The sequence below is a fragment of the Lagopus muta genome, chromosome 7 (assembly GCF_023343835.1).
Source record: "Lagopus muta isolate bLagMut1 chromosome 7, bLagMut1 primary, whole genome shotgun sequence".
In the NCBI taxonomy this organism is placed as follows: Eukaryota; Metazoa; Chordata; class Aves; order Galliformes; family Phasianidae; genus Lagopus; species Lagopus muta.
This window is the reverse complement of record NC_064439.1, coordinates 4,770,877-4,791,769: the sequence shown is the minus strand read 5'-3', so window position 1 is coordinate 4,791,769 and position 20,893 is coordinate 4,770,877. Positions and strand designations below refer to the sequence as shown.

General features: G+C 46.0%; 1 protein-coding gene across 3 annotated transcripts in view; it reads left to right on the top strand.

Annotated features, from left to right (window-relative positions):
- Positions 1 to 20,893, top strand: part of PLCD1 (phospholipase C delta 1) — a 51,656-nt gene that overhangs the window by 2,600 nt on the left and 28,163 nt on the right. Inside the window, exons 1-2 of one of the 3 annotated variants that reach the window (XM_048951711.1) lie at positions 6,910 to 7,163; positions 11,936 to 12,100. In XM_048951711.1, coding sequence (XP_048807668.1) covers positions 7,064 to 7,163; positions 11,936 to 12,100 — 265 coding nt within the window. In that variant the 5' untranslated portion in view covers positions 6,910 to 7,063. Of the gene's footprint in view, positions 1 to 6,909; positions 7,164 to 11,935; positions 12,101 to 14,293; positions 14,551 to 20,893 lie in introns of those variants that run through there. The other 2 variants (XM_048951712.1, XM_048951713.1) reach the window with 2 other exon arrangements.

Genomic DNA, 20,893 nt, shown 5'->3' with positions numbered 1-20,893 from the left:
CTTCAGCCTCTGTGGGTGGAGGTGGTGCGGCCAGGGATCAGCTGGGATCAGGTGGTGGCTTTGATCTGCGTTCCTACAAACAAAATGTGCCCAGCACACCCGGTTTGGTGTGAGTTACACCAGGTGCGTTATTCGGGAGCTTGTTAAGCTGTAACTTTGCTAGTAGTGCAAGAGAGTTCATCATGCTGGCGCTACTCAGTGCCTTGAACGTGCAACTTTTCTTTTTTCTGGATGAGTAAAAGTTGTCTTAAGAAGTTATGATTATTCTCACACAAAAGCTACTAAATTTCCAGTCTGAGAAATGTTTTTTTTTAGTAAAACTACTCCTTTGGGGATAGCCCTCTTCTCCCAGGTAGCAGTGATAGGATGAGAGGTCTGAGGTAGCAGTGATAGGATGAGAGGCCTTAAATTGTACCAGGAGATGTTCAAGTTGGATATTAGGAACAATTTTTTCTCAGAAAGAGAAGGGCACTGGCACAGGCTGTCCAGGGAGGTGGGACAGCAGGTAGTAGAGATGAAAGGAAGGGAAAAGCAAGAGAGAAGTGTGGGGAAGCGCTTGTGCAAGGTCAGGAAACTGGGCCAACTGGATAGGCAGCTCTGGGAGCCAAAGGTGTTGATGTTTTGGGAGCAAACCATAGCTTCCCTCACAGGGAGATCAAAATATATAAACATGTATTTACAGGGAATGCTACGGATCAGTACTTGTTGAACTGAGCATCCAGGGTGAGATTTAGCTGGCTAAATGCAGGTACCTGCAAGAAAATTCAGGCTTATAGGGTGTAGGCAGATGAGTCTCCTGTCCGCCTGCTCAGTGCACTGTAGATACTTCAATGCAGTCAGACAGACCCCCAGGCCATGCACCCCTCAAGTCCTTACCATGGGTTGAGGGTCTCAGTCCTTAATCAAGCCTACAGAATGGAAGGCTGCAGACCTTGGGTCAAGCATGAAGGTTTCTCTTTTTCCTTATGCAGGTAGAGAAAATGTTGGCACAGTTTCATCTAAACTGAGATAATTCCAGACCTTAATGAGTCAATTTGGACAGTATGTGTGGAGAAATCTGCACACCTTGGGCTGCCCCTCACTTGGGTGCCTTCTTAAGCCTCCTGTTGACAAAAACACAAAGTTTTGTTGCCTATTTCTGACTAAAGCTACAGAGTCCTGAAATTCCAGACAAACCACGTAGGGGAAAAAAAAAGTTGTTGTTTTTTTCCCCTTAGTTTTGCATAACTCGGTGCTGCAATGCAATTATTGCACAAATTTTGCCCTGCTGTGGAATGATCTGAGTGACCTGTATTTCGACTGGGGCGGATATTTCAGCTTCTGAAGAAACTGTTGAGAAAAGCTGTTAAGTGTCCTTAAAAAATGAAGCTGGGACACACCTACAATTAACTTTGGTTTTTATGAAGAGAACATCTTCATCAGAAACGTGGCTTAGGAATTATGCAAGTAAGCTGTTGCTGCTGGTCCTATCGATCAAGTTGTCATTCTTCTCTTAAATTACTTTCCTCCCACTGTCTTCACACCAGCTACTGGAAAAGCTGTAATTTACTTCAAGCCAATGATTGTTTTAGTGCCTCTCTACAGCCAAATCTGCTTGTGTGTCATTGTGGAAGGACCAAACCAAACTCTGATCATAGGACCAAGCCTCTCATCACTGGACAAGAGGTAATGACTTTAAACTTCACCAGGTTCAGGTTGATGATCAGAGGGCTGGAGCACCTCTCTTATGAAAAGTTGAGGGAGTTGGGATTGTTTAGCTTGGAGAAGGGAAGGCAGGGAAGACACTGCAACCTTCCAGTGTTTGAAAGGAGCTTACAAACAGGAGGGAGACCAAATTATTACTTAGTTAGATAGTGAGAGGACAAGGGGGAAATGGAGTTAAACTGAAAGAGGGAAGGTTTAGGTTAGATGTTAGGAAGAAATTCTTCACTTGGAGGATGGTGAGGTACTGGAATAGGTTGCTCAGAGAAGCTGTGGATGCCCCAATCTCTGGAGGTGTTCAAGGCCAGGCTTGATGCAGCCTATCAGTACCTGAAGGGAACCTACACCCAGGAGGGGAGTAAACTCTTCAAAAGGGCTGACAACAGCAGGACTAGGGGAAATGGTTTTAAGTTGAAGGAGGGAAGATTTAGGTTGGATGTTAGGGGGAAGTTCTTTACTAGGAGAGTGGTTAGGCCCTGGAACGGGCTGCCCAGGGAGGTTGTGGATGCCCCGTCCTTGGACGTGTTTAAGGCCAGGTTGGATGGGGTCCTGGGCAACCTGATCTGAATGTGTATGTTTGGTGGCCCTGCTATGCAGGGGGGTTGGAACTACATGATCCTTGGGGTCCCTTCCAACCCGGGTGATTCTGTGATTCTGTGATTCTGTGATTGATGGGCAGTCTCATCTAGTGGCTGGCAACCTTGCCTCATAGGAGAGGGGTTGGAACTAGATGATCTTTGAGATCCCTTCCAATGCAAGCCATTCTATGATTTTATGACATTGAGAAAAACTTCTGAGAAAGAGTGGTGAGGCACAGAACAGGCTGCCTGGGGAGGTGGTGGGGTCACCATCCCTGGAGGTGTTCAAGAGCCGTGGAGACGTGGCACGGATTGTCATAGTAGTGGGCATGGTGGGTGGGTTGACAGTTGGTCTAGATGATCTTAGAAGTCTTTTCCAACCTTAATGGTTCTGTGATTCTATGAAATTTTTAGTCTGGTTTTGAGTTCCTGAATGCAAAGAACTTTAGTAAGGAGTTCTATTTGGATTACATTGAAAGTACAAGAAGAAAGCAGCAGCTTTTGATGGGTCACAGACAGTACTGCGCATGGATCCAGGCTGTCTTTGAATGACCCAGACTGGCAGGAAGCCATGAAGAAAAGGTGGCTTGGCTGTGAGGACTGAGTGGAGGAGAGCTGGAAAAGGGGAAATTGTCCTCTCAAAGGATACAGGGAGAAACGAGTCTGAGAAATATTGGGCAGGGTGTCAGCAGTGATCCCAGTGCACCGGAAACCTGCATGTTGTATGGATTCTTGATGCCCGTGGAAGAAGATTTTAGGCAGCAATATGATGACAGATGCAGTATGATGCTTAGGAACAATTCCTATGTGAAGCTTTAGGATCACCTGGCTTCTGCATAGCAGGACCTCTCAAGGTTCCTTGGAAGAGAAGCAAAGTGGGAAAGAATAGCCAGTGTAAGGAAGAGAAAGTGGTTCAGTGATGCTGCTGCCAGCTTCCTGAAGAAGCCCATTCTCAGTGTGACCACAAGGTGGAACTTGGTACATACCACATGCACAGAAGATGTAGCCACTGTCACCGAGCAGCAGTTTGGCCAGCAATGCACCGATGCTTCTGGTCCCAGTAATCACTTCCTGACCCCCACTTCTCCAGAGGGAGTGAAAAGGGGACAGTTGGTGTAGAGGAGCCATTGGCTGGCGCAATCCTCAGCCTTTATCCACCAGGAACTTCAGCTTCTGAGGACTCCATCAAGCTAACAAACAACGGCAGGTTGACGTGTAACTGCAGACCAACTAAAACATGACTTTTCCAAACTCTCATTGATTCTGAGTCCACTTGGGATGGTCTCCCTCTTGGTGAGGGCTAGGAATGTGCAAGGACAGGCAATGCAGTTCATTAGTAAACAGTGATACTTTGATTGCACTATTATTCTCTGAAATGTAATTCTGATGAATTGCATTCACTCTGTGGGTAAGCCTGAGAGGAAAGCTGAAATGACAGTTAGCATCGTGTAAAATAGACCTCATTTCTTCTTGGTAACATATACAGAGCAAGACCCAACCTTTGACCTCATTAGTGGGAAAATTTGCTCGTGAAATGAGATGTGAATGTGTGGCATTACTAGTCATAGCAGCACAACTTACATCATGTGCATGATGTAATGGGGAAGCGCGAGGTCATCACCAGCATGGATATGTTCATTCCAGTCCCAAATTACCACAAGTCTGGGCACATCAGCAACTGACTTCTGTCATGTCATTTGTGTCAGTGTGGTATAAAGAGACATCAGTGTTAGGGCTGTGCCACTTCTGATGTTGCCCAAGGATAGCAGTGATTGGTGATGAGCTCCATCCCCCAGACCACCTGCTTTTTCCTTGGTGAAGTGGAAATGGAGCTTCCTTAGCAACTTTGTATAGGGATGTGATGAAGATTAATTCATTTTGGAAAACTGCCTGAAGAGCAGCCTCAGAATTAATAGTTCTCACATGTAGCCTGTTTCCAACCAGTCTGTCCAGCCTTTCTATAAGTGTCTTTTTCCTGAATATTGAAGCATTTTGCTTTGTCTTTGGGACCGTGTTCTGACATCCTCATTCACGTCAATTTCCATTTGCTCTGTGAGCAATCCAGCTGGAATCGATAGGATGATTAGCAAAACCTCAATCCTGGGTACAGGGACATGAATAACTTCATTCATGTGACAAATGCCATTGATTTCAGTGGGATTGGTCATACGGGTAAAATTGCAGGCTGAGTGTTCACAAGCTTCATACTCAGTCAGGTGTTACCTGCAATGAATAAGGGTCGGAGAATTTATCCTGAAACCATTTTCAGGATCATTTCCTTCGGTGCTAGAATGTGACACAGCTCTGTGCAATATCCATAAGCAGTGCTCTTTATCCTACAGTGCCACTCATCCCTCGCAGCTTGCCTGTGAGATATGGCAATGTCTTTAGATGATCTCAGGACCACAGTACATCCAGATCTGTTGTTTCCCAATGGCACTTCTGGCCCAATGTTGTCAATTTTATTTTAAAGTCCTTGCACCAGCAGAACTTAGACATGCTGTTCTGGGGAAGGTGCTAAACTCAGCGAGTGCTGATCCTCTGCTTGCCCACGTGCACACTGCAGGGATGAATGTAATAAAATGTTCACAGTCTGGGAGGCTCTGAGTGATGCTGTTGCTGGCATCATTTATTAAGAATTAATGAGAAGATGAAGTGGAGGGGCTCAGTGGGCTCCCAGATTGACCCCTACGGGACACCGGCTGGTGCCGGACTGGAGAGCAGTCAGAAGCAAACAGTTTTGCCAAAGCAAGTACAGGAGATGACTCCATAATTAGATCAGTCTTCCCCAGTACAATGTGAAATATGGGAAGTGCTCAGGGTCTGCTAGCTAATAAATATCTTCTAGCCATTACATCATGGTGCTCACCTCCCCGCCAAGGGCAAAGCCCCCGGCTCCCAGGGGAGCGCTGCTGATTGCAGCTTCAACATCCAGCCCCTGTGTGTGGAGGAGGCTCACAAGAGGCTGATGGTGTTTCCTCAGTCACCTGCCAGCCTAGCTAATGTGTTCAGCATTGTCCCATCCATGAAACACCTTTATTCTCCTTTGCCTTCTCTGGCTGGTAGTTGCAATGTGTAAATAGGCTGTTACTGGTACTATTCCTCAAGGCCATGCAGTATCACAGAATCACAGAATCACAGAATCACCCGGGTTGGAAGGGACCCCAAGGATCATGTAGTTCCAACCCCCCTGCCTAGCAGGGCCACCAAACATACACATTCAGATCAGGTTGCCCAGGACCCCGTCCAACCTGGCCTTAAACACATCCAAGGACGGGGCATCCACAACCTCCCTGGGCAGCCCGTTCCAGGGCCTAACCACTCTCCTATAAAGAACTTAAAGTATCTCTGCCTTGTTCCCAATGAGTTTTACAGAACTCAGCAACTGAGTCTGTTGATGTCCTTGTGTTGGTCACGTCATCCATGCTGGTCTGAGTATTCATAGGGCTTGCCTCAAAATGCATGGAAAGGAGGGTGACTGGGGTGCCAGACACCTGAAATGAGAATCTGCTTCTAAAACCTAATACAAACTGCATTGAGGAGCTTGGATCTCCAGCAGAGACAGTGATGTGGTTAGCTGTTAAGTTTCTTGGGCAGATGCTGGTTCTGCAATAAGGAGCAATCACTGCAGCTTGGCTCTGTTTCCCTGCATTATCATCAGGGCAGCAGCACTGCAAAGGCAATGACAAAAAAAAGAAAACCTGACAAGGTCTGTAAATGCATTCAGGATGGGAGAGCTTAGTAAGCACAGCTCTGCATTTCACTGCAGAAGGAGTCATGGTTAGGGAGGAGGTGGATTTTAGCCCCAGCCATTGCTGGGCAATGGACAATGGACATGAGAACCAGTAAAGGAAATTAAACTGGTCATAAGGAAAAAATTATTCACTATGAGAAGATCCAAGCTCTTGTACAGGGGTTTTAGTTGGCTGTGGAGCTTCCATCCTAAGAGAAACCCAAAACTCACCTGGACAAGGTGTGAGCAGCCTGATCAGTATTTGGTGGTGACTCTGCTTTGAGTGGGTGGTTGAACTGGAGACCTGAAAGAGGTCCATTCCAGCCTGAATTATTTTCTGAATCTGTGTAATCAGTGACTTGTTAAAGCACTGCTGGGGGCTCATCCCTGTACCTGTAAATAGGAATTACAAGAATAAAACCACAGCTATGCTGAAAAGCAGGGTAAGTGACTCACTCAAGTCATGCAGGTAAACGGTGGCAGAGAGGAAATTCTCCAGAGCCTTAGAAAAATTCTATTCTAAGTGGAAAAGGAAGATCATTACAGCAGTCTCCAAGCAGCTTTTGGGCTACGTCTGCCTTGGCTAAAAGGTGTTTCCAGCTTCCTCTTCTCTATATGTCAATGGGAACTGCACAGAGAGAAAGGGTGGAGCCAGGCACTGGTGGGCAGGCTGAGCCGAGGGGACTTTTGCACTGATTTGGAGCCCCAAGCAATATCTGGGACCCTTACAAACGATGCACAAAATCCCAGTGGTGGATGAACGCAGGAAAACTTGCTCCTTCTACTCAAGCAGCTGCCGGCAGACGCATGGGTGTAATTTTGCATCCAACACACGCGGCCGATGAGCAAGCGGGAGGAGACTTCCCACAGTCCCACCTCCCAGCCAGACTCTGCCCTTCTCTGCCTCCCGCTGCCTCCTCTCCCCTCTTGGAGCCCTGTTTGACGCCGCGCACGCCTGTGGCTCCTGGATGAGCAGGGATCCCTTCGGGGCCAACGGGGCCCCTCGTCCTTCCCAGCGCTCGGATCCTCTTTCCGAGCCCTACGCTGGACCATGCAGTGCATCCGGAGGCAGCCCAAGCGCAGCGTGTCCCAGGAGAACATCCTGCGGGAGCAGAGCCGTAGAGTGGCCGCGTTGAATGGCATCAGGCTGGGTAAGGGACACGTTGGCCAGACCCTCAGCACTTCCACATGCTGGCAGCCTCTTCGTTTCTGCCTCTTTTCCCTGCGCAGAAGCAGCACTCCACCCTAAAGGCAATTCCAAGGTTATTTTTATACTCTTGAGGTTTTTTTTTCCCCTTTCTTTTGCCTGTAACCGCCTTCCAGATGTGCAGACCGCTTCGTATGAGGCATCAAAGAAAGCGGGACCTCTCTGGCAAAGGGTGGGTTTGAACCTTTCTTGCTGGGCTTTGAGCTGTCGCTGGTGTGAGGATGGCGGTGGCCCCTTTCCTGCCTGATTTTAGGGCTTCTGGGTGGTGTGGTGCCACTCAGAGGTTTGCATTCACCAGATGAAAAGAGACAGGAAATCCAGGGAGTTTCATAACTCCTGTGGCTATGAACTCATGGCTGGTTCCTGCTTTCTGGAGGGACAGCCCATGTTGATACAAGTTCTTGATTTACGTGGCTGCAGAGAGCAGGTGGAAATGGAAAACAGCCATTTTCCCACTGGAATTGTTGGAATCTAATCAAGCAGATGGGAGAGAGAAGCAGGAGGAGGAAACCTGCTTTATTGCAGTCGTAATTAATGTTATCGGATCAGCAGGTTTGAGAGTGAGCAACACAGCACTACAGATTGTTGCTGTCACCTGTAAACATCATCCTAACCACCTCCTTAGTGAAGCTGGAGTCAGGCTGCTGCTGTGACAGCTGCTGTGTTGTTGTGTTCTCCACTTGCTGTATTCCTTAGATGCATTATACCAACCTTAATGTTTTTGATCTCTTGGTGTCTACAGCTTCACAGTGCAGGACATAAGCTTCATGCTGGCTGCAGTGCTGAGCATGCCTAAGGCTTTCCTACCTTTGTCAGATGCAGTTTTCCCTCTAAACTGTACCGTACACTGAGTATATTCTGTTTAGAAAATATGTGATTGATGTTGTTTGAGGACTGGGGCCTGACCCTTGAAACACATACTGCAATTTTCTGTGACAAGTGTGTATTTGGTATTTTGCAGGTTCTGAGCAAGATACAGCCCTGCCACATATTTCAGGCATGATTTGGACATTGATTTCAGTGTGGCAATTGTTTTTCTCCTGCCCTACATTGTTATATAATTGCAAACCAATATCCCTGTTCCGCTGCACAGTGTTTTTGGAAGCTTTAAATGACATGTGTATATGACAACTCTGGTTCCTTTCATATAGAAGTTTCCATTGCTGTGAGACAGAGTTCTGCAGAGCAAACCTCATCAGCTCCCTGGGGATACTTGGCAGAAATCCCCAGGGATTGTTTGGGCATAAAAACTGAAATGAAGGAAAGCTCTGCTGGGAAAATATGTTTTGTTTTGTTTTTTTTTTAAATCTTTTCTGGAAAGCAATTCAAATAAACGACAGAGAGTAATGTCCCACTGACACATCAGGGTGCATTTGTGGTCCTGTATCAGCAGATCAGAGGATGCTGTACTCCTCTGACCTAACAAAACATTATCTGCCTCGTGGATAGAAATGAAGAAGCTCAGTGTCTTGACCAAGGCCGTTTAAAGAATCTGTGACAGTGCTTAGGACCAGGCATAGGAGACAAGGCCCCCCCCGGCCCACTTTCCAGGACAGTTTGGCTGTCTGAGATACTGTTTGACAAATACAGAGCCATCCTGAAGCAATGTGTGCTCACTCAGTTGACTTGGGTTGCTTGGCCCTCCTTCCCCTGGGCACACCACTGGGTGTTTCAATCCAGCCTTTGGGTCAGCGTTGGCAGAGGTCAACCCAGGGTGACTGCTTTATATCTGAAGGGCCCTGGAAGACTTCCAGCCCCCGACATTAAAGGAATTGTTGTGCTCTTAGGCATTCATCTTACCCTCTTGTCCTTCCCTGGCCAACCCCAAGAACTTCCTTACTTTGAGGGTGACAGAGCTCTGCAACCACCTTCCCAGAAAGGTGATAGTCTCCTTCTCTGGAGATATTCAAGACCCACGTGGACACCTTCTCGTGTGATGTACTGCAGGGAACTGCTTTAGCAAGGAGTTGGACAGGGGGATTTCTGGAGGTACCTTCCAACCCCTACGACTTTGTAATTCTGTCACAGAGCCACCTTTTCTCCATCCCCTCCCTGGCTTCTCTTACTTCCTTCTCACTTGCACTCCATCTTGTACCTTACCTGTGTGAATCTAGCCTGAAGGAGACAAACCTGCCCTTGTTTTCTGCTAGTGGCCATGCAGATTTCCTTGTATGAGACCGATGCAGCTGTTTGCCCAGGTAGTATGACGTGTGATACATACTGCATGCAGTAGTGTAACAAAACGTGTCACAGTTAAAATGGATTTCTCGTAACATGCTTATGCACTTAAGCACCCAAAGGAATTGGTGGTTTTCCTGCTTTCCTGTTCATGCTTACCCTAGGATGGCATGTCCTCCTCATGGTCCCACAAGGATGCCTTGCATGGTTGGGGTCTGAGGGAGGACAGAGTGAGTCTGGGAGCCAGAACAGAAATTTTGTAGGTGAATACATAGGAGGAACTTTGTTCCCTCTCCAGGAATCGTGAGGGCTACCATGGCAATGTTAGCAAAGCCTATCATAGAATCATTTGAGGTGGGACCTTTAAAGGACATCTAGTTCAATTCTTCTGTAAGGAACAGAATCATGTACAGCTCCATCAGATGCTCAAAGCCTGGTCCAGCCTGACCTTAAATGTCTCCAGGCATAGGGCATCCAACATCTCTCTGGGCAGTCTGTTCAAATCTGTGACATCTCCTCTGTTCTTGAAAGACCTCCATCTCAGAGAAGAAGCCTGAACATTGCTGCTCAGGATACCAAGGCTTTGTGAGGCCTTTGTGGTGTCCTTCTTCTTGGCAATCTGGCCTCTTGTAGACCCATGGGTATGTCTAAACCTCAGGAAACCCAAGAGGGAATTAATTGAGCAGGCACTTAATTACTGAGACAGCTAATTGAATGTAGAGGAGGCAAAGAGGCCACAGCAACCTTTCAAGGATCTCCAACTTCCACAATAGTGCTTTCAATTCTGGATGGCTCGGCTGGGCTCAGCCCCAGACCTGCTCCTTGGTGTTGGCAAACCCAATTGAAGTGGCCTGAGCTGCTCAAAGCTGTGCTGAGCACAGGACACCCTTATATTTCTCACTGTCAGAGTTGTCAGGCTCTTTCCCAGCCTGAAACACGCTCTTTAGGCCAAGCTGTTCTAACTAAAAACACACAACGCTGCTTTTTGCTACAACCATTATGATCCACCTTGGTGCTCTGCAGCCCCAGGCACTTAGCTTTCGTGTATGAATTATCAGGAACTTGGGGTTTGGCAACTTGGGTCTCCTAGGCTTGGTAGTTCAAGTAATGCTTGGTAGTTTATTTGTTTGCCTTGTTCAAATAGCAGCTATTCAGGGCAGTAATGTCTTCCAGAGAGGGGCAAAGACAGTGATATGGAAAAATGCCACACTGCAGTGTAAATGTTATTGCATAAATCAGTTTACTTGGATTTCTATCCTGTGAGCATTGGGAAATTTCCTGTGATGGGAGTGTTGGGTGGCTGCAAGTGGCCAAATAGTTATTAATGAGTCTCATCTGCACTGTCATGATAAGGTTGGCAAAAGTCATGCTGAGTTGGGATGTGCTTGCTCAGTACTACAGAGTAAAAGCCTTTGATGCAATGACAGAGGTTTAATAGGCAAGGTGCCTATTACAGAAAGCCCAGGGTGTGTTCCTCATGCTTCATTCTCTTGCCCACCTCTGCCACTTCACCCACTCTTGATCTCTAACTAATGGCTTGTTTGAGGCACAGAATCTGCAAGGTATGTCGGTATGTAGAAGTCAGCTATTGCTGAGACCTTCAAAACCAGGCAGAATGGAAAATGTGTGTTTTCAAAGCCTCAGTACATGCCTGCTTCTCCTCTAGATATCAAAGTGCCTTCCTGAATCTAGTCTAAGATCTAGCCTTAGCCCAGAGTTAATCTCCGAAGTTCCTGGGACCAGAAGGGGACTGCCTTTCAGAGAGGGAAGGGAGACACTGTGTGTATCCTGTTTCTGTGAAGGAAATTTGTTCAGAATAAAGCTGAAATCTCTTCAAAAGTCACAACAGTACTCCAGTTACAAGTTACACAACTTTCCTTCCTCTGCTTTTACCGCTGTATTGTTCTTTTTACTGCTTTTGCATGCTAATTATATCTGCTGGGAAGAAGATATTTTATGCTTGTGAACCACCTGAGAACAGATTGCCCAAGGAGGCTGTGGGTGCCCCATCCCTGCAGGCATTCAAGGCCAGGCTGGATGTGGCTCTGGGCAGCCTGGTCTGCTGGTTGGTGACCTGCACACAGCAGGGGGTTGAAACTGGATGAGCATTGTGGTCCTTTGCAACCCAGGCCATTCTATGTTTCTATGATTCTGTGATTCTAATTATACTTAAGTCTTCGGACTCAATCTGAGAAGTCCACAAGGCTACAGTCTCTTTTATGAACGTAGAATGTGACACAGCAGATTTCTGGGTCCCTCTACCCTGCTGTTCTCCCTAGAGCTGGCTGCACTGCAGGTGGTTTGTTTTTGTCTCTCACTATTGTTCTGTGGCAGTGAAAAACCTATTTACATTATTATTGTATGTACAGAGGGTGGACCAGGCTCTGAGCACCCTGATCAAGCTGTAGGCGTCCCTGTTCATTGCACAGGAGTTGGACTAGCTGGCCTTTAAAGGTCCCTTCTCACTCAAATAATTCTGTCTCTATGACTGTTTCTTTTGCTGACTCTTGTGGCATTACCACTACTGTTTCTCCTTAGGCTTGAAAGATGACAAGGACCTGAAGTTCCTCTTGAAAGGCAGCCAGCTGCTAAAAGTGAAGTCAAGCTCTTGGAGGAAGGAGCGGTTTTATAAGCTCCAGGAGGACTGCAAAACCATATGGCAGGAATCAAAGAAGATGCTGAGGTCTCCAGACTCACAGATCTGTAAGTAAAGTTCTTACCATCACAGGCATAGGGCACTGACTGCCTGGGGCCAACCAGGACCATTATGAACTAGAACCAGGGGTTCTTGGGGTGAACCAGAGCCAGGACCATTGCACAGTGAGCATAATGACATGGAACCATGAGACCAGATCCTTCACACATCCTGTATCATACACTGAGTTACGCTGTCTGCTCTGAACACAGCTGGGAAGAATCAGGAATGTCAGGAATGGTCACATTTCCCAAGCTCATGAGCTACTGCTCAAAATTGTCATGGGGCAGAACAACAGGAACCACAGGGTGCGACATGGCATGGTGTGACAATGGAAGTGCAGGGAAAAGCACACCAACAGAAGTTGGCACCCAGCTGTCCCACTGCTGTGTGGGATTATCACAATGGGACAGTTGGCTATACTGGGTTCAGCAGCCCTGCCTGGCTTATTTCTTCCCCAAAGTACAAGTTCAGGTTACTCAGGTGTCTCTGTGGTTGTACTTGATTCTCTAATGCCCTAGTGCTCAGTGTGAGACATAGGTTGAGCATCCATGGCATGGTATGGTGCACTTTGGCAGTCAGTCTGGACAACTCTTATCTTTGCACAGCCTTTGTGAATGCATTGTGCAGTGCAGGTCAGTAATTATGTCTCACGAGGAAACCACAGAGATGTGGAGATTCAAGGGCTGTCAAGAGATATCTTTGGGAAGGAAAACCTTTTCCCATCCTTATCTTGGGAAATCAAAATCTGCCCCCATTGCAGAAAGCCCGGATATGACAGTCAGTAATGTATGGGCACAGGAAAGCCTATCTATACCAACATCACCCATCTTGGAGCCATAACTGGGACCAGGAGCTCCTGGTCATGATGTCAAAGTAGAATCAGGCAGGCTATCTATCTATTTGTTTTGTTTTCCACCTCATTTGGTGTTCTTCTGACATATTTGCTCTGTCCCTGATAATCACAGTCTGGTAAAGCCAAGAGGTAAATGAACAACATGTAGCATATTTTATAGCATCTTGAAATGTGAAATACTGTCTGCACTGTTTACACAGTTGTTTTTGTAACAGTCACAACTAACTACATGAAGAGTCTTCCCACAACCCATAGATGATAATGAGGAGTAAGGCAGAAAAGCAAAATATGTTTGCTTTACTACCAAACTCTTCTTAAGTGACCCTGGGCAGTTCATTCCCCACACATTTCCTTTTTGCTCATCTATCCAGCAATAAAAGGCTTTGGATTAGAAACCTAATCCTTACTGTGTGTCCTGAGCTCAGCTGAACTGCTTAGGTACCAATACATTAACCCATAATGACAACAATTAATGCAAAGGCCCTAGGGAACATTTGCTTGTAAGGAATGCCTGTGCCATTGAGCTCTGTCTCATATAAAAGCAAAGTCCTTTCTCAGATTATGTCTTGCTACAAAACAAACAAGGGTGTGAATGGAGAAGAATGGAAACTTTGGAACTTTAATTTTTGTGCTCTGAGCCAGCAGTTTCCAAATTATAGAGTCTGAGAGCACCTTCAGCAGCTGTCCCAGTCCCATCCGATTCCCTAAAGTGAGTGGGTGGGATCCTTGTGCCGTGGCTGCATGGGCATTGAGGCTTGCTTGGAGAGGCTCTGGTTGATCCTATTCTCTCCACTGCTGATTATATATTGTGTTCCTCTTAGCTGGGTGTTGGGCACAGGCTGGGAGTGTGTCAGTGTGGATGTGGATTTACACCAATCAAGATACACTTTGCTAACTGGGCACAGCTAGCATTGCCACACTTGGGGCAATCCCACATGCTCCTGAAGGGGCATGCACTTCCTGCTGGCAGTTGTGATGCAAGCTTATGGGAACATGGAGGGCCACCTTGGAGTGCTTTCAAAAGCACTGTGGATATGCCTGAACCTGGCAGTGATCAGGAGAAATGAGCACTGGACTGATGCTCAGCCCCCAGCCACAACCTCAAGACTATCTGTTTTCCCCTTTCTTTCTGTTTGTCCTCTGAGACCTTCCATCCCCAAGTTATCAGTGTGACTGCTGTGTTTGAACTCGTTTCTTGGGCTTCTGATTTCACCTGATTTGTGTTTAGTTACAGAGGGGATTATCCCAGCTTCAAGCTGTGACCTCTGGCAGGTTCTATTGCTACAGCTGCCTTCACTTTTGGCTTGAGATTTGCAGGTGGTCAAAAGACAGAAGAAGAGTGCAGGATTGTTGATTTGATACTCAAAAGGCAGGGACTGCGAGGCGAGTCTCTCCAGAAGGTTACCCTTCCTTGTTAACAGACAGCAACCTTGCACTCCAGTGCAAAGCCTTTGTAAAACTGATGATAAGCTGCCTTTTTAGGAAGGAAAAAGAATGAGCAAAGTGGAAAATGGGAGATTTGAGCACCAGGTCTAATCTTATCTGCGGCAGAGCTCACAGCAGGAAGATGGAGGCACCTCAGAAGAGCAAAGTCTGGATAGGGTAAGGGTTATACTTTTGTGTTTGGTCAGTTTCCTGTTATTCCTGTTCCTATAATCAAGCAGAAAGGCTGTTTGTAAACCATTGTGTGGTGGTGCCTGTAGGAGATAAAACCAGGGATCTCTAGAGTTAGATTAAAAAAATCTCAGCTGAATGAATTTAAGAAAAACAGCAACATATCAGGGCTGTCACAGGCACAGATGTTGCCTGGATGAGATACGTGGTGTACAGCCATTACCTTCCTCTGTTGTCTTTTATTTTAAACAACTGGAAATTCAGATTGGATGCTGTCTTGATATCTCTGTTACCCACGGGGCTTTCCAGGGAATAGGCTGCCATTCCAGCATGGTTGCTGCATAAATAGGACTTAATCCATTTATTCTGTATTATCTATAATTTGCTAATTTTCAGTATGTTCTATTTAGGCACAGGAGAGCCTCTAACAACAGAGTTCAAGTGGCAAAATTAGCAGTTTGGGGGGCAATAGAAACGGCTTGCGCCTGGTAGCTTGTGGATGGCTGGTGCAATCAGTGCCAGATCCCTCCTGAACATCATTGCAGTGGGAGGGAAGGAAGCCATTGGGGGTACAGGGATTTGCATTCAAAGAGCAGCAACCCATCAGTAACGCTGTCTTGCTTAGCTTGGTCAGATCATCAGGTCTCACCTCTATATGAGAAAGAACAAAATGCCATGTGCTGCTTTCAGTGAAATTGATCATTGGAACTCTTCTTAAACCAGCTGAAATCCCTACTGTGAGCTCCCTTGAGCCAGACTCGATCCCTTTAAAAACTCCCTGAACTTGAGGATTTGTAGGGATGGTTGAAAACTTTCCAGTGAAACATCCTGATGAGCGCTTGGTGGAAAAACCAGAGAACTGAAAGGCACGGGGAAAAGGCTGCCTGAGTGGGTACGATTCAGGGATGTTATAACAGGGCTCAGAAGGGGAAGGGGCTTTGCTACCTCCTGCAACCTCTTTCTGTTTGTTGGAGGCTCAGAGAGGTGATGCTTCCCATGACAGCCATGAGCGACCATCGCACGCTGCGCAGGGGATGACTCACTGGGGGTGCTCTGTGAGTCACGAGCCGTGCAATCAAGAAACAAGTTTATGAGTTTTGGCTCAGATATTCCCATTTCTAGCCAGAATGCTATTTAGTGTTGTTGTTTTTTTGTGTTTTTTTTGTGGCTTTTTTTTTTCTTCCCCTCTGTTTTGGTTAAAAAAAAAATCAGGTTGGGAGCAAATTACCTGGAGGTGTTTAAGGCCAGGTTGGATGGGACAGTCTGATCTAGTGGCTGGCTGCCCTGCCTGTGGCAGGGGGTTGGAATCCGATGATCCTTCAGGTCCTTTCCAACCCAAGCAATTCTGTGATTCTATGACTCAATTTACAGAGGTGAGCTAAATTCAGTTGCACAGCTGTTTAAATGAAGATTGTAATACTGCATGAAGGCGTAAAATCGATATTTGGATCTGACAATTCACAGTATTAAAAATGCACTGAATTTGTTCCAGTCCTTCCCAGTTCCAGTTTTTATATGGCTTAAACACAGTACAATTTAAAAATATATTTATAGCCTCCTACCAGTGTTTGTCAGAAAACCTTTCCCTTCATTTTTGAGTTCCTGTGACATTTAGTAACACCCTTAACACACCACTTGACGAGCATCCCATGCTGTTCTTGTGGATGGATGAACGATTCCCTCCATTTAATTAATTTCCTCACCTTGCCTTTAGGAGAACAGAAGGGATGTGATATTTCTGAGCTTACTCATGTCAAGAAGTGAAAAGTTTAAATTGTTCCCGTGGATCTGATAAGTGCCAAAAGCCAATAGTAACTCTCAGCAACCTGCATACACGCAGCAGGCAGCTGGCTGCACCAGCAGCTTCCTCCTGGGGTTGGTTGGGTGCATTCTCTAGGTCTGATCATTGCTTCGTGCTCAGACACATATTTGTCCCTGGAAAAATATTTGCTGATGTGAATCTGTTATGCAAGGCAGCCATCAGCTGTGGAAACAAAACCGTCTGTCTGTGGGTCTCATTAGTTTTTATCAAAATCATTCAACCCATAAAACAAGTCATTTTGATTGCAGAACTGCCTGTTGTTTTTTTTTTTTTTCCTAATTTAATTTAATTTAAAATCAGGCCACCACGTGAGTTTCTGGGGCAGTTTTCAACATAGGCTGTCTTCTAGCAACTACTGACCTTATTCTCCACAGCATATGTTAAATGCAAAGGTGGAAGCGTTGAAAGCCTCCGATCCAAATTTAGTGGCACTGTAATGGCATGAGGAGTAGGAACTGGTTGCAAAAATAGTTTGCAGGGACCTGCTTGTGACGTCTGGAAGGAATGTAAATACAGATCACTCTATTTACATCAGCACCCCTAGCTGTGTTGGTTATACAGAAAGGCTGGGTTAAGACCTTTTATTAAAAGATATTTCCAAACAACTTGTAACATCAGTTGTGCACTGTGTATTGTCAGTTGGTGACACAAACCAGCAATGAGAGCAGATCTCAAGTTAAACAATGTGCTCAGCAAGTCAGGGAGAGGGGAGAATGGATGAGGAGTCAGCAGTTGAGAGCTTGGGTAATTCAGGCATGGGGAGAAGAGTGGGCAATGTGGTCAGGGCTAAGAAGGCACAGAACAACAGGACCTGTGCTGAATCCTTGTGTGAAAGCATCCATCAGTGATAAGGGTACTGGATAACCTTTGGTATTCCCAATCCAGGGATAATTACAAAGGTCCTGATTCTACCACTAGCATCAGTCACCAATGGTGAAGCTAAAAGCAACTACAGTGCTTTTTCTGGGGCAGAACCGGGGAGAGAAGCAGCACATCGTGCCAGTTTACCCCATGTGCTCACTGCAGCCACCCAGCAGTGCAGTCCTGGGGTCAGGACCTTTGTATGTTTGTGCAAGGTGCTGACCAGACATGGCTGAGCTCTGGCTGGGCTTGGGCTGGAGGTCTGGTCTCTCTGCAGACAAGCAGTGTTGTGTGCAAATATGCAGAGAACTATGAACAGCTCAGTACATTTCTCATCTGACAGTAAACAGTAGTGACTTAGTGAGACAATTAAAGTGGGATACAGTAATTCAGTGTGACTGAATGCCACATTGCAGAGATCACTTGTTAATGAAAGGGAAGTAGGATACGGAAAGTGAAGGATATAAAGGGCCCCCAGAGTGGCAAATATTGTCCCCCTCCTCTTACAAGTAACTCAAGGCCAGCTGTTTTGGCAGTTCCTCCGAGTGTCCATACATTGACCCTCATCTCTTTGTCAGCAAAAGTACAAGGAAAGAGAAGCAACTTGCTGTCCTTTTGCTTTGCATGCTTAGCTTGCAGGAGATGCGGCTTCAGTTCCTTACCCTTCTTTTCTGTAAAACTTTTGTCTTCTGTTCTTCCTTTTTCTGTATTGTTTGGGATTAACAAAGTGTCCGTGCTCCCAGCACAGTCTTTCAGAGCAATGACTGGAGAAGAGATGGACATTGCTTCTGGAGCAGAAACCAGTGTTCAGGGTTCATCTCTCAGACCAATGCTGCAATCATACAGTGCCTTGTCATGCTTGTATGGCTCTTCAGTGTTTATATTTTTGGCTACCAAGTGGCCTGCTGTGCATACATGTGGCCTTACGCATTCCCAATACCTAGCATCTCTGGGTGCTGTTTGTAGGGTGATGGCCCACAAATGGCCTAGCCTGCTGCATGGGTGCACGGGGCTGCAATCCTTGCTCTGAAATGGATTTGAGAGCACCTTATAGAAGATGGTGGGGCCAGCCCAGGTCCTGGTGGGAGGGAGGAGAGGAGCCTTGCTTGCTCTGTAGGGGTGAAAATGGCTTTAGGGTCTGGGAGAGCATTTGGGTCAGGTGGAGACAGAGGTGAGGCTCCATGCTGCTCAGCTGTGTTGGTCCTCACATCTCTGTGAGACAGAGAGGAGTGATTTCACCAGCTCCAGGGAATGTTGGTGTATGTTTGTGTGAACAGGGAGCTGTGGTTCATCACATTGGCACCCACAGCAGCCAGGAAGGCTGACCAGGATGTAACCTGTTGGACTCCGTGCTGGGAGGTCAGGAAGGACACCAGTTCCTTGTGTTGAGTCGCAGGTTTTGGGCTTCACACAAACCACCTTTACAGCAGACATAAACGCTCAGGAGAAGCAGATGCAGACTTTCCAAATTCTCTTCTTTTGGTGGTTACCTCCCCACTGTGGAGTGTTGGAAAGGATGGGGAGGTCACAGAAAGATGCATTTGATGGGTGTTTGCTGCAACTTCTCCTCTCCTGAAAAACACTTCTCTGTCCCTCAGTTATTTCTAATTTCTCCTTGGTTTGGGACTGCTTAAAATAGTGTGCTCACGGCCCAGGAGCAGCTGATAATGCATTCATGCAGGCTAAGATTTTCCAAAAAAGAGATAACATTTGCAGATGGCTTGGGGCTGACTCCTTTGGTTTTGGCTTTTATGTTGATAGACGAAAGCAGTACACAAGCCCAAACTGTGGAAAGCTTTAAAAAGTGTCCTCCCTGTTTGTTTGGGTTTTTAACAGTTCCTGCATTGGTAGCTTCTCTTGGCTCTTGTGTGACTGCAGTAGGTACTGATGTTGTTCTTCAGGCTTCCTTGTACCTTTTCTGCATGAAAGAGCTTCATGCTCTTCATCATCCTCTCCCCAGTAATATACCCCATGGAGATTAAGGCAGCTCTTCCAGCTACAGGTTTTCAGTTTCTTTTCCCTCCCACACAGCTCTCTCTCTCTCTTTTTTTTTTTTTTTTTCCAGTAGATTCACTTTGCCAGATAAAGGTTTCCAAAGAATACATTCTAAATTTCCAATATTTAACATCAGATTTTCTAGTCTTGGAAACACTAGATCATTGCCAACCCAAAGTTTAGGGATTGATTGCACTAGCAGACTAGCTAGCCAGTCTGAAAGGACAATAACTTTTATGAGCCAAGCAGTGGTGAGCAGTTGGCAGGTGATGAGGAACAACAGGATGATTCCTCCACTTGCATTGCCTTAACCAAGAGAGACCAGAAGTGGAGGAGGATCACCTACTCATGGATTGTCTGCATGGCACACATCTGCATTTGAGATGCTCAGTCTGAGCTTCTTTTTTGGTCTAGGATCCACTGTAGCCACGGATTAAAGCTTTGATTCATCTCACCCTAAAAAGTTTGTTTCTAGATGGGGCAAAATATTTGTGTTCCAAAAGTTTTTGGTTTTTTTCCCCATTAGGGGGAAAGGAGCCAAAGCTTTAGATATATTTTGACTGAATCCCACTGAACATGATAGCATCCCTTACAATGAAGGTGTAAGATGTACTGTGCTACCTAAGGTACACTTCCTGTTATTTGCCTGATGATTCCTGTCATTTGCCTGTTAATGAGCAAATTCACCAGCAAGGCTCTCCACTAGCAACCCAGCTGCAAGAGAATTGAAGCACTCTTCTCTGAAGATTATTTTAGCACTCAAAACCATAAGCTTTCACTCAACAGTAAGTTGGCTAGATAATGTAATTCCACAGCAGCCCATCCCATCCCCTCCCATCTCATCCGAACACAACCCAACTTAACTCTTTCCTCCTCTGCCCTCTGTCTGATCCACTGTTGGCCTTTACCAAGTGATAATAACAGACCACACAAAGATAATTGCTTATCATCAGGAAGGAACATTGCCAGTTCTAGGAGGGGTCTCAAGGCATGTTCTGGCATGGAAACCAAGTCAGCAAAGTGTTATGGAAGACGTTGGACCACCCCAACACATGGTTGGAATTTAAAGCAAATGTCAAGTGTTGGTTTTGGACAGTCACGAATTTTTGAATTGTTTGTAAGTCTATGGTATTTTTCTTACCTCGTCAGCTGAGTATTGCTGTTTCTCCTTGAGGAGAAAAGGAGAATTTCAAATTCTAATGAGCATCTGATCAATTTTGTGTGGTCCCAGGGCAGACATGCTGTAACTGCACAGGGTGGACACTGAGCTGTTTATTTCTGCGGTGTTGACTTTGAGTGAACTGAGCACTGTGCCAGTGAGATGGCACCAATTTAAATGAAGGCTCAGGTAAAAGGGATTTGGGGTGTAAGCTTTTTTTTTTTCAGCTGAGTAGTGGCAATATTTTACATTCTCATACTACTTTTCAACAAATCTCAAAGACAAGCGCAAACAAGATCAATCTCGTACCTACATGGCAAAGGAGATAGATTTTACCCATGGTTAACGATTTGAGGTAGGAATAATTTTAAACCAACTTCTTTCAAATTCATTGAGAGGAGCAGTATAGGGTTGTCTCAGTTACTTCCTTTTGCTTCACATTGTGTCTTGAAGGTTTTGTGGGTGCACATGGTGAACCTGGTGTGACTTCAGGG